This window comes from Haliotis rubra, unplaced genomic scaffold (assembly GCF_003918875.1).
Source record: "Haliotis rubra isolate DU_JTF1 unplaced genomic scaffold, ASM391887v1 Scf539, whole genome shotgun sequence".
Classification (NCBI taxonomy): Eukaryota; Metazoa; Mollusca; class Gastropoda; order Lepetellida; family Haliotidae; genus Haliotis; species Haliotis rubra.
This window is the reverse complement of record NW_025767234.1, coordinates 632,834-646,024: the sequence shown is the minus strand read 5'-3', so window position 1 is coordinate 646,024 and position 13,191 is coordinate 632,834. Positions and strand designations below refer to the sequence as shown.

Sequence of the window (13,191 nt, the reverse complement as noted above, 5' to 3'; positions counted from 1 at the left end):
GATATATGTCCAAAGTACACCGAAAATCGGGCAAGACCGTAATTCTCAATCCTATCTGTAAATCAGTTATCACATGGAGTAATGACCCTGTCTGTAAATCCCGACTGACATGATCAGTCGGAGAGACGGTCTCCAGTCTGGGAAACTGAAGTTATCATCGACAGAAGCAGACGGATTGTGCGGCTGGTCGTGGCGTCGGCCAAGGCCGTCGTCTCACCAACGACTACGTAGACGATGAAGAATAGACGTCTGACTCCTGCATGTGTGTATGTGACAGAGCGGGTCTCCGGTCACGTTCTGTCACGTTATTACCATTATGTACCATTTCGACCTGTATTCCCCCAACAACAATAAACATGGCTGCTGTCGTCTTCGTCTTTTGTCTTCTGTCCGTCAATCACCCTGGACTACTAACCAAGAAGGCACTAATACGAAGGCTCTTGGACAATATAACAAAAACACACATCAATCCAAAAACATTGCAATATTTCGGCAATGACGGAGTAGCCTTGGAGTTAAAGCGTTCCTCGTAAAGCCGAGAACATTATGATTTGTCAACATGTGAATATCACTCACAAACATACCACACACAATACAATGGAAACTCCCTTGTTGATAATTATTGTGGCCTTTAGTACCCCTTTTTGACTTCTTTACACTATTTTCCATAAAAATATTTTTTGCATTTTGTAAGGGGGTTAATGTGATGCTGCGGTGGATCTGTTGACTGTTCCTGTGCTCGACGCCGTTTATGTTTACCCCCAGACCGGAATATGACCGTCTGTGACGCGCTACAAGAACGCGCGGTCATCCTAAGGGTTGATGTTCCTGTATGTCCTAAAGATTCCTGACACGTCTCACTAATCACCGATTCAAACGGAAAGATGTCTCTGTGCCAGTCCGAACGTAGGCAAACGATCAGACGCCCGGCAGCTTTGTGGGCTTAGGTGCATTAATCATACCTATAATTGCTGCTTTGTTTTCATAGAGTATATATGATATCAAAATACAACGATGCATTACCTTCAGGATATGAGCGAGTGAGTTGGATTTTACACCGCCTTTAGCAATATTATAAAATAATTCACTTGTATAGCGCCTAATTTCCAAGCTAGGCCTGCTATAGTTTTGAGGAAAGCAGTGGAAAAGAGTTAATGGCTAAACAAAAATGTTTTTAGAGACTTCTTGGAGGATTGAAACAGAGTCCACAGAGTTGAAGTCCATTGGGATGGAGTTCCAGAGTCGAGGAGCATATACAGAGAAGGCATTTTCAGTGAGTTGAGTAGACGTTGATGGGATGGAAAGTTGCTGCTTGGTTGAGGATCTGAGAGTTCTTGCGGGCTGGTACAGATTAAGAAGGTCTTTGAGATACTGTGGTGAGGAGTCCACATTTAGTGTGGAGTACGTGAAAAGAAGACGTTTGAATATGATACGATGCTTTAAAGGAAGCCAGTGGAGTTGCCTTAGGATGGGTGAGATGTGTTCAGTTGGGCGAGTACGGGTGATTATTCGCGCTGCTTTGTTCTGGATTCGTTGAAGGTGCGAGATGACAGTTGATCCGGACAAAAGGGAGTTACCATAATCTAATCTTGATGTGACAAAGGAATTCATGAGAGTTTTGCATGTGTCCGTATCAATGTACTTGCGGATTTTGCCTATTTTGCTGAGATGGTAATTTGCAGTTTGAGCGGTTTTGAGTGCCTGAGCAATATTCCAGCAATATCACGGCGGGGGACACCAGAACACATATTGTACCCATGTGGGGAATAAAACCCAGGTCTGTGCAAATGTTTTAAGCGCAAGGCTACCCCACCGCCCCGTCGAGATCTGGCTGAGGTATGTTATTAATGTTTTCAGGCAATACATTGTGTAATGCTTGAACACTCACATCAGGCTACAATCCCATCTGACTACACAGCGGAACGACATAATTAATTACTTGCTGAGTTCAAGGGGTACTGGGAACAATCCCATCTCTCCATTGTGTCATCCTAAGGTCATGGTTCAACCATCTGATACGTGGTTTATCATCCAGTAGATACAACATGTGTAGATACAAAATTAGAAGAGGAATGTAAAGGTGTATATTGTATGCCGAGTCCGTGGAGTTCCTTGGGTTAGTGGTTTGGAAAACATTCCAATATCTGAACATTTTGCGACTTTCCACAAATGTCATCACACGAGGGATTTTCATCGAGCAATGTATTCCAGTGTAATGAGTGCGTGAGTGAGTTTAGTTTCACGCCGCATTTAGCAATAATCCAGCAATATGACGGCGGGGGATACCAGAGATGGGCTTCACACAATGTACCCAAATGGGGAATCGAACGCGGGTCGGCATGACGAGCAAACGCTTTAACCACTAGGCCATCCGACTGCCCTCCAAGATGATAATCTCCTGGCCAAGTTGGGCGCTTTGCACATTACAATGCATACTCTATTTACATGGAGAATAATGTTAGTTAATATCAGTAGGTTACACTTCTTAGGGATTCGGAAATGTTTCATATGGATATATTTTTGCTTGATGTAATTTAAAACACCATTCCTTCTGTTGTCTTTGTCCTCATAAATTGGTCGATTCTGCAAATTCTGAACAAATCCAGTTTTAAAATAAAACCGATTGATTTGTACATATCAGTGCATGAAACGTGATATTTATTTACAGGCTTGGGACACAGACTTTGGTTTGACTAGTTTATTCAAATCATCCGAGGACAGTAGCTGAATAGCATGAACATTACCATTGCATTTTGAGACAAACGACACCCCTGGAAAAAAAAAATAATATGTCCGTTAATCAATGGATTTAGAGTCACCATCTCTTGTCAACTTGAGTGTTCATTCCACGTACATTAGTCTCAAGCGTTGTTATGCCTAGATACACACACTCTTTCACCACGATGTTAAATCTGGACCCGATGAGTGAGTGAGAGTTTGGTTTAACGCCACACTGAGAACCAACAACAACTGTATCGCAGTATGTAAGCTTGGGTGAAAAGCCATAGATGTATTCTTAGCTTCCTTGGTAAGCCCCACCACGGATCTGGCGCCTTCGGAACAAAACAATTAATCTGGTCGAAATTGGGATTCGAACCCACTAGTTTCCCTTCCAAAGCAAACGTACATATAGTGAATTTACGACACCCCAGGCAACTAGGGTCACCTGTACACTGGTGTGAAGATTCACATAAACTGGTTTTTGAAGTTGAATGCACTCAATAGCGTCACTTACAGAGTGGAACGAAATACGTAATGCGCAAACACGGACAAGACACGCGGTCTGTGATTCTACAAAGCGTTTAACAATTTAGATACTATTTCAGGCGAGATAATGGATAACGTCATGAATATGTTCGTTGGAGATAAAAGCGCCTGATCATAAAAGACTTAATTACTCAAGTTTTTAAATACAGGTATTGGGATCCTCGTTTTTGCAACGAAACTCAATTGTGACCTATAAACACTGCACCCAGGTAATATTATACCATATCGTCATGATAGAGTTGAGTTAACAGCTATCACTGAATACAACACAAACAGGAACCAGTCTGGAAAGCACACTGATCAACTCCTCTGTATTTGACAACTCCCCGGTGTTTGAAAAATTCAATTCATCGTCAGCTGTAGAGACTAGACTGTAGTGCAACTGACTGACAGGTGCTTAGAACAGTGCATCCGACATACTCAATCATACGTGTATGCTGTCACTATGAGCCGTTCCTCTGAACGTGGAACCAAGAAGAAACATGAGGGTGGTGATGAGAAACATCGTGATGAAGGTCAAGCGTCTTTTACCCCCATGGACAGTGTTCACGGACCAAATGATAAAGGTAAATATAAGAATGGAATCTCTAAAAGTGAAAGACTTCCTTCCATGTCACCCCTCCAAAAGTTCTATATTCACTAGCCGCAGAGTTGAAAGGGGCACTGCATCATCTTATCTTCCTTTATCTCGTCGATTATATTTATTCCTTCCAATTGCCGCTCAATTTCAACATTGCATATTTCTGTGCAATGGGTGACGGCTAAATTTCAATATGAGTTTATTTTTTACGCCGCAAGCAATATTCCTGGAATATTGCTGAGTGCGGCAGAAATGTAAACTCACTCCAGAAATGGTATTCATCGTTGGGGGAGCGGCTTCAATGACTGGGCTATGATACCGGACATAAGTCTATGGGAATGGACCGGGATGAAGGTGAACCTTTTAATAACGAGTGGCTAGTGAAATGTACACATACATGTATTGTTATTGCTGATTAAACTTGAAAACACACTATCTGTTCTCGAGAAGCACATATGAAGGATAATATATTTAAGTTTGAAGACCATTTGAGGAAAGTTCAGGTGACCGAGTCGAGCTAAACTCTAGATGTGGTTTTTCAGACTGTTCAAAATGCAAGACCGTTGTAAGTGGTATGGAGACCTCACAGCGTGTCCTATCGATGCATGTTGACATCAGAAGCATCTGTCCGCCAACGGATAAAGATTCCAATGGAACAAAGGCAAGCTCGTCCAAGAACAGAAAACTGGACAAAGAGCAGGAAAAGAAAGAAAAACAAGAAAAGACTGAAAGAAAAAACAAGGAAAAAGAGCGTATTTTTGAACATATTTGTGCACTGAGAAACTCAAACGGTGGCATCTTGCTGATATATTTTACACATATGGATGACAGCGACACGTCTCTTGCACTAGTTGACGAACTGATTGATGATAGGCTAAATGAACTAATTGAGGATGGCGTCTTATTCCATGATAGTTACTCCAGAAATTGGCTGAAAGGAGAACCAAACTGCCTCTCGATCACATGCAACTCTTCATCAACTATATCTACCGTAAACTACAACACACACATCAACCTCAACAAAGGCCTTGCTAGACCCACAGTGTTGAACATGCGTTACATCCTGAGTAAAGACAGATCAGGTGGAGAGTATGAGAAGAAGTCACTTCATGGGCTGCAAGAGGCCAGCAACGTGCAACTAAAATCCTTCCCACATGCCGACCAGGTGGCCAGGACTGATTGGGCACCCTACATCATGGACAAACTTCGTCTGAGGGAATACATTTCATCCTTTGCAAACCAGAAAGGAGGCGGGTATTATTTCCTAGGAATTGCTGAACAAGATCGAACAAGGCGCACCTACAACTCAAGAAAGGTATCCATTGAAGGATTTGAACTGAAGAAGGAGCTTCATGAGACTCTCAAGTCAGATATACTGGACCAAATTGCTTCGAAGATTTTGTTTCTTACCCCGGAGTTTGCCACTGTTAGCAGAGATGTGATCACACAATCACTGAAGTTTACGTTCCATAAAGTGAAACGTCATGAAGACATCTATGTTCTTGAGATATATGTGCCTTCCTTCAGAGGAGTTGCGTTCTTCGACAGTGATGGTCCAGAGTCCTACCGTATAAATGAGAACAATTGTATCCAACGTGTCGTACCACAGGAATGGTGTCAGAAGGTTCGGGAGCATCCTACAATGTAAATACTTTGAGACAGTGGCATCCATTACCAGATGTGTATTTACCCTGGTTTCTTCTGTGTGGCGTCTGTGGACAATAATTCATTACCGAACTCTGCGATACTCATGATTCATTTATATGTTATATTCTTCAGTAATATTGAATAATGAGTATCATGTTGAATTACATTTCACACATTTCATGTAGATTGATAGATAGATAGATAGATAGAAAGAAAGAAAAGTAAATGACAAGTCACCTCTTTGATTGTGCTTTGAGTTGGTAGTAATTCTACGTCTGACAAAACCCGCTGAAAATAAAATGTCGAAATAAACTACTAGGCAAAAGAAAGTAATTCTTCATTTGATCACAAAATAGAAACGAAGACGTAAATGAGATTTATGATAATTGTTTTACAAACGGAAATCATGTTTAAGCCACATGCTTGCTCTGTCCAACATCAGTATCTATGACACAATCATACACGTGCATTTGCACCAATTCCCCACAATTACGTTTATCGCGTTTTGTAGAATTCACGATTCGTACGAGGTTTTCGAACAGCTGCGTTGTTATTGTAACATTGTTGCGTTTTTGCTTGGGTTCAAACCTGTACCAACATTATTGTTTTGTACACAGTTACTTTAAAACTGATAACTTTCTTTTGGACGGTACTTTAAATAACAATAGGAAATAAAAATCTCGCGCCGGATAAAAATGTGTATCTGAATAGAATTACACCTCCAATGCATCTGAAATACGCACCAACTGTTCAAACAAGATCCTGCATACATGATACGCCTGAGATATTCATGAACCACATGTGTGTTGATTGTCAAGAGGACAGTGAAGAAAAACACTTGACAAAGCAATTTGAAAGCAGTTAAAGGTGCAGTCTGGTGATCCGGAAATGTCAAATAAAAAGCTTGTTATTCAATTTGTTGTTTATATGCAAGAGACGTTACGCGTAAAAGGTTGTACTCATACAGAATGTATTGAGTGTATAAACAGATTTAGCTAGCTATTGTACAGGGAATGTGTAAACAGCTACCTTTACATGTATATTAACAATATAGGCATCCAACTGGCTGTTGCCATGTGTTCCTCTGTGAAACGAAAGTTTAAACCTCGCCAAGCTATCTGACTTTGATCTTAGTTCCCCAACTCAGGAATCATTGTCTCAGGAACCATGGGAGACTAGCAGCAAAATGACAAATGAATCATGGGAGACTAGCAGCAAAATGACAAATGAATCCCAAAAGGAACTATACACCTCAGCAGAAGTCATGCACAGTCCACTGTATAGAAAGGTTGCGTTACATAGAGCTCACTATGAAATATGTAATAGTAATCAGCGTTTCTACAATGGATTCTTTATCTAGACTTTGTCTTTCTTGAGTATTTTATGGGACATTTCACGCTAAAAAGCTGATACAACGATGTTTTGAGCGGCATCATTTAATGACCATAAAAACCCATTGAATCAAATGACGCAAAAGTATTGTCCTAAAGAGGCTCAACACGGCGGCAACAGAATTCGTCTGCAACAAACAAACATCAGACACATTACAGTTTTACAAAGTGAAGTCTCTTCGGTATCTTGTGTATCCCCCTCTGGCAGCAATGGTGTCTCTGACACTTCGTCTCATGCTCTCGATGAATCTTCTGAATGTCCTCATATGGTATCGTGCGTCACTCCTCCGCTAAATCCTGAGATAAATCTTGCAGCTTGTTCATGGGAGGATCTCTCAGTTTGTCTTGCGCCCCGTAATGTCCCACATAGGCTCCAGGGGATTCAGGTCTGGTCGTCGAGCTGGCCATGTCATCGTTTCAATTGCATTGTCTTGAAGGAGCTGGTGAACTAGGCGTGTGCAGCGGAGTCGGGCACTGTCGTCCATGCATACTGGGCGACTGGCAAGAAGGGTTGTCAAAATTAGGCACCTCATGTTGATTCAGGATTTCATTTTGGTACCGCTATCCCAAGATTCCCATGAATGATTAACAAACAAATTCAGTTTAAAGTGACAAAAAAGACCCCAATCAGTAGCCCTACTCCCTGACGCTACCTAAGCCAAAATTGACTTCTTTCTGGATATTTCCCAGGCGGTAAACTGTTCCTCGTGACCGCTATACCATCGCACGACCATCAGTGACGTGCAGCAATGACCGACTTTCGTCGGACCAGTGAATACGGCGCCATGACCTCATGTTTCAGTTCTTGGGGAGACTCTCTGGTGTAGCCGCCATTGGTTCCGTGACTGAACACTGCTGATGAACGGATTGAGTCAGCCATCCTGACAAGAGCCCTGTCTTCCCTGGCATCTGATTTTCTCTGTCGCCGTCTGTCTGCTAACAGTTGTATGGCTGGTATTCAACTGTCTGCCTATAGCCCGACAAGAGATCCCGGTTCTATGCCAATAATTTGCCATTTCATTCCTTTGGACAATTTCGGCCTCCTTTTACCTCAGATATCAATTTGAATATCGCCGTCAATATTGCTTCACAGTAAACATCTGTTTATCTCTAATGAGGGCGCCATCTTCCTCGCGTGCTTTATGTGCATGTGAAACGTCTCATGCAAAAATTTTTATGCTGATATTACGCAAAAAGATGGTCTCTTCGCTGGGATGAACTATGAACGACATCACGTCCGAAATCAATGACATATTGCAATTAATATTTGGTTGTGCGTGACTTTTGCAGAGATGTATTTGTTTACATATCAATACACGGTACTGCAAAAGAATTACAATGGAAGACAAGCGCTAAAGATGCAAAATGGCCATTCAAAATAAAAACACCTGTTACAACAATAAAGTAATGTTTATAGAATGACAGTAGTCAAGCTTCCAAAATAGGCCCAGACTGGGCACTCAAGCTGTAAAAGATGATCGAAACAATGTTGGCATTGCTATTAATATGAGATGACAGAAACTGCAATGAGAGATGACCCTTCAGATACACGTTTCGCTTCTTGAACTGTTTGTAACACTTTGTTTGCTTGTTTGTTTAACACCACACTCAACAATATTCCAGTCATATGAGTGCGGTCTGTAAATGAACGCGTTTGGAACAGACAATCCAGTAATCACCATCATGCGCATCGATCTACGCAATTGGGAACCGATGACATGCGTCAACCAAGTCAGTGAGTCTGACCACCCGATCCTGTTAGTCGCCTCTTACGACAAGCATGGGTTACTGAAGACCAATTCTAACCCGGATCTCCACTGGTAATCTTGAAATACTGGGTGGGGCAACACGGGAATGGTCTGGCTGCAATGGAAACGTCCACTGCCGTCTTGATCAACGTATCTGTCCTCAACTGAGTCTTAACAGAAACAACGTAATACAGTCACAACACCGTTTTAAAATGAATAACACAAAGTCAATTTACGATTCAGACAACACCACGAGCATATCTTTATGTACCACATTGAAATAGTATTGGTACCCGGTTTAGGAAACTTGACCATATCGGCCCATTCATGTACATATGGAAGTCGATGTGCATGTCTTACACACACACCAGTACCACATGGTTATTTCTGCTTGTTGTTTTCTATGACAATACCGATGTATGAATAACAAATAATTCAGATATGAACATCTTCTAGCTGCCACACAAAGCGACTGTAAACAAAAAATAGCCATAACATTTTACAGAAAATATGAATCAAACTTCTCATTCCGATACTTTGTCTAGATTTTTTCAGGTGCGGGCCGGAGACCAGACAGCATGTGCTATTTTTATTGAATGTGCGTTTCATGTCCCAGCAGGCTAAAATTAAAAAGAATTCGTTTCTTCGTACAGACCCTACAACTTCAGGTGACCTCCACTACCTCACGTACACTTCGGCATCATCATTTCCACCGACTGTTATGGAACGCGGAAACTCACTGGAGGAGATTAAAGAATCAGTTTCTACAATAGGTTCGAAAACACTGTCATTGCTTATACCGTTTATTGTTTACCTCTTACATTACATTGACAACTTTTCTTTGAAAAGAGAATCTAGTATTTCTTAAACGAACAGACTTGAACAAGCAGGTCATAGTTCTGAAAAGTTCATCTTATTTCACTTTACACATATAATTGTCTCTACATTCTTAGCGTTGCACAAAATGTACCCTCAAAAACATGATTACGAGACTGACAGACGTTACAGTTATTTAAAGGTGTAATGTTTGACGCAAATGCTCTAATACGTTTCTTGTATGATGCAAGATTTATAACTGATTTGAATAACATATTTACTACTTCAAGGAATATTCTCATCAGTGATGTTCAAAACATTTGAAGCTGAAGGCAAGTTTAGGAACCTCACCTCACGTCTGAGAGAGGTCATCGACAAAGCAGGTAGAACAGTTGTGGGCAGATCCATGGCTGCAATATGCAACTTGAAGAACTGTGACGCTCGTCCCGATACCGTTATCTGTGACGCTCTGTTGATATCGAAATCCATTCCCCAACACTGCTCACCTTCATTGAGGACAACGAAGACAGTGATGGAAGTATCTCAGCCTTTAACATCGAGGGCACAGATGACTCAGAGGAAGAAAGACAATACAACAAATCCGTAGCCAAGGCATTGACGTATGCACGATATTTCACGGATGAACCATTTGATGTGATCTACGGAGTTATCAGGTCCGAAGATACTAAGACAACCAAAGCATTTAACAGGAGACTGTCAACATTGAAAGAAGAGACATCAACATATAGTATTGGTAGTAATCTGTTGATGTCTGAAGAAAGATGTTTGAAAATCCACAAAGCCTTCATCATGATGTCTGCTCTATCTGACCATCGGTCATTGGTAACTGTTGATGAGGATACTGGCAGGGCGTCCCACTATGTTACACCTGTGGACATGTACCGTAAGCTAATGCTTCACATAGATTCCATCTTCAGTGCGAAAAATGAATCACACAGAGATGAGACTCTGAATTTACTGTTGAATGAACGAATCTCTAAAACAGGAAAAAGGGAGGTGGACAAGTGGAAAAGGTAAAACAAAGTTTTGCATTTCTGTTGCAAACGTACGAAAGTAGAGCTACAGAAGAAGATATCATCCTTGTATCAAAATTTAATAATAATAATTTAATGAGCTTTTAGAAAATAGGCTCTATTATCGACCTTGATATTCATCATTTCATTTCACAATACTTAAAATATATGGAAAAAAAGAATCTGGCATAGATGAAATAAGATTATTATCATGTGTTTCTAACACAATACTGAAGCTTAATGATGTGATGATGTGCAACATTGTCTGATATGTTTCAGTGGAACGGGTACGGCAGATGATGTAAACATTGGCGAGCAGTCTGTATTAAAAGAAAAACGACAACGTGACAAAGGTACTTTGCTTTTTGATTTATCTCCTGTCTGAATTGTGAAAAATAAAATCATCATTCCTTATTAAAGATCATACATCGTTTATTCCTGATATTCCTGATAAACTAAACTAGCCAGGCATATAATGATTATATACTACCCACATAAAGAAACTGTGCATTGTCAAAATATTATCCCAGTTGATAAGTACGATAACAATGTCAAAGGTACATATAAACTTTAATGGAGGGATCATGAGACCATAACAAGTCAGGAGAATTTCAATTGAAAAGTCAATCACAATGACGTCACGAGTCCACAAGCGGGACAGGGGTCAAACGACCATGTCACAAGCTCAATAACGGGTATGTCCACCATCGGCATTGAGAACAGCAGTGCATCGACGACGCATAGAGCCTATCAAACGTGCAAGGAAGGCTTGTGGGATGTCACGCCAGATTCTCTCAAGTTCTGTTGCAAGGTCAAGGACGTTATCTGGCGGATGAGGGAAGACGGCGTAGACGTCGATCCATCTCGTCCCAAACATGCTCTATCGAGGGAGAGATCGGTGAATTTGCAGGCCAAGGCAGTAAGTCAACGTTGTGGTGTTGCAAGAAATCCATAGCAACCCTTGCCGTATGAGGGCGGGCATTGTCCTGTTGGAATGTTAACCCAGGGCCATGACGTTGCAGAAGGAATTGCCACAGGTCGAAGAATCTGATCCCTGTAGCCCACACACCAGTTAAGTTGCCCTGAACAATCACCAAAGGAGTTCTTTGGCGTGCTGTTATTCCACCCCAAATCATCACGGAACCACCACCAAAGCGATTCCTCTCCAAGACACAGGCCTGTGCATAACGTTCTCCCACGCGTCTATAGGCACGTTGACGTCCATCACTATGGGAAATGTTAAACCTGGACTCATCTGTGAAAACAACATTTCTCCACCAAAACAAGGGTCTGCGGACATGATTTCGGCACCACATTCGGCGAGCTTGTCGATGACGTTGTGTCAGGATAGGCCGTATGGCGGGACGTCGTGGTCTGATCCCGTGATGACGTAAACGTTGTCGAACTGTGTTGGGGTGGATACGGCGAAGTCCTGGGATGGTTCGGGCAGTCATCACTGCAGTCTGAAACCTGTGGCGAAGATGGGTCACCCTTATCCATCTGTCCTGTCTTGGCGTTGTTACGCGTGGACGTCCATAACGTGGCCGATCGATGACGTCATTTGTGTTCTGGTAGCGTCTCACCAGTGCAGAAATGGTGTTCCGGTGGCAGTGGAAATGTGCAACCACTTGTCGTTGAGACATTCCCCCACGGACCATCCCAATGGCCTCATGACGTTGTGCAGACGTGAGCCTTGGCATGCTATGCTTTTAGTTCTTGAACGATCGCAAGGGCAGGGGTTGAAACTTTCCAAAGTGACAGTATTGAGTGGCATTCATTTGCTCTGTTTCTCTTTCCCGGAATGCACACGTGCAACAACGTATTGCACGTCTCAAGGACGAACCCACTGACGTCACGGAACGTGGCACGTGCATGCATGTTGGATACATGTCACAAATCTCTGAGTTTAAATCCTTATGTGTCTACACAGGTTTGATAAATTTAGATTTAAATTTTTGTATGCACAGTTTCTTTATGTGCCTGGTATAATTATGTACCCGTAGATCGGTTGGAAACATATGATCTGTGGATACGTTAAGGGGCGTACAAAAAGTGTTGGATTTATCCTTGACAGGCTAAGATTGACGCGAGCATTTTAGTGTGACGACCAAATGCTTGGTTCACGTACAAGCTGTCAAACAGGACTCATCAACTTTAACAGAAACTTGTCCTCTCCTTTTTACTTGCAGGTAAATACGCAAAACACAATACAATGTGTCTCCGCAGCAGGCCATTGGAACAGATACCACAAAACATGACAGTGAAGGGTATCCGGTTTTTCTCGGGATCACTTTGAATCTATGACCGAAAGCATAACTCTATCTGGAAAACCATGTGGGACTGGCTAAAATAGAATGTCATGACGTCATTGTGACTGTTCCGCACAAGATGCTGGTTTCTGTACTGGCGGTAGAGCTAGAACTTCAGAAATGTAAAGAGTTTTCCACTGATAAGAAATATTTTGGAACAACCTATCTCGGATCAAACAGAATCGAAGCATGCGCGCAATCCACAGTTGACATTTTAGATTTCAAGTTGCGTGACAAATTAACACTTCTTATAACTATTCCAGATCCGTCAAATATGTTATTCAAAGCTCCAGCGGATTATTCGCTGAACAAAGTGACACACATTGGCAATGATGGTGCTAAGCAAGATCAAATATGGTCGATGTGAATAGCACTCGTGGTCCTGTTGCTCTTTGCTGT

The 13,191-nt window shown here is 41.8% G+C and overlaps 1 protein-coding gene across 1 annotated transcript; it reads left to right on the top strand.

The window, feature by feature from the left end:
- The first annotated feature begins 9,412 nt into the window (after positions 1-9,412).
- LOC124253311 lies at positions 9,413-12,779 on the top strand. Its single transcript, XM_046687059.1, has 3 exons — positions 9,413-10,483; positions 10,763-10,836; positions 12,673-12,779. The coding sequence occupies exons 1-3, from the start codon at positions 10,218-10,220 to the stop codon at positions 12,777-12,779; spliced, it is 447 nt and encodes a 148-aa protein (XP_046543015.1). The 5' UTR covers positions 9,413-10,217.
- The last annotated feature ends 412 nt before the right edge of the window (positions 12,780-13,191 follow it).

Coding starts and splice junctions, on each gene's coding strand:
- LOC124253311 (XM_046687059.1), top strand. CDS start 10,218: ATGTCTGAAGAAAGATGTTTGAAAATCCACAAAGCCTTCATCATGATG. Junction 10,484..10,762: donor GAGGTGGACAAGTGGAAAAG/GTAAAACAAAGT, acceptor GATATGTTTCAG/TGGAACGGGTACGGCAGATG. Junction 10,837..12,672: donor AAAACGACAACGTGACAAAG/GTACTTTGCTTT, acceptor TTTTACTTGCAG/GTAAATACGCAAAACACAAT.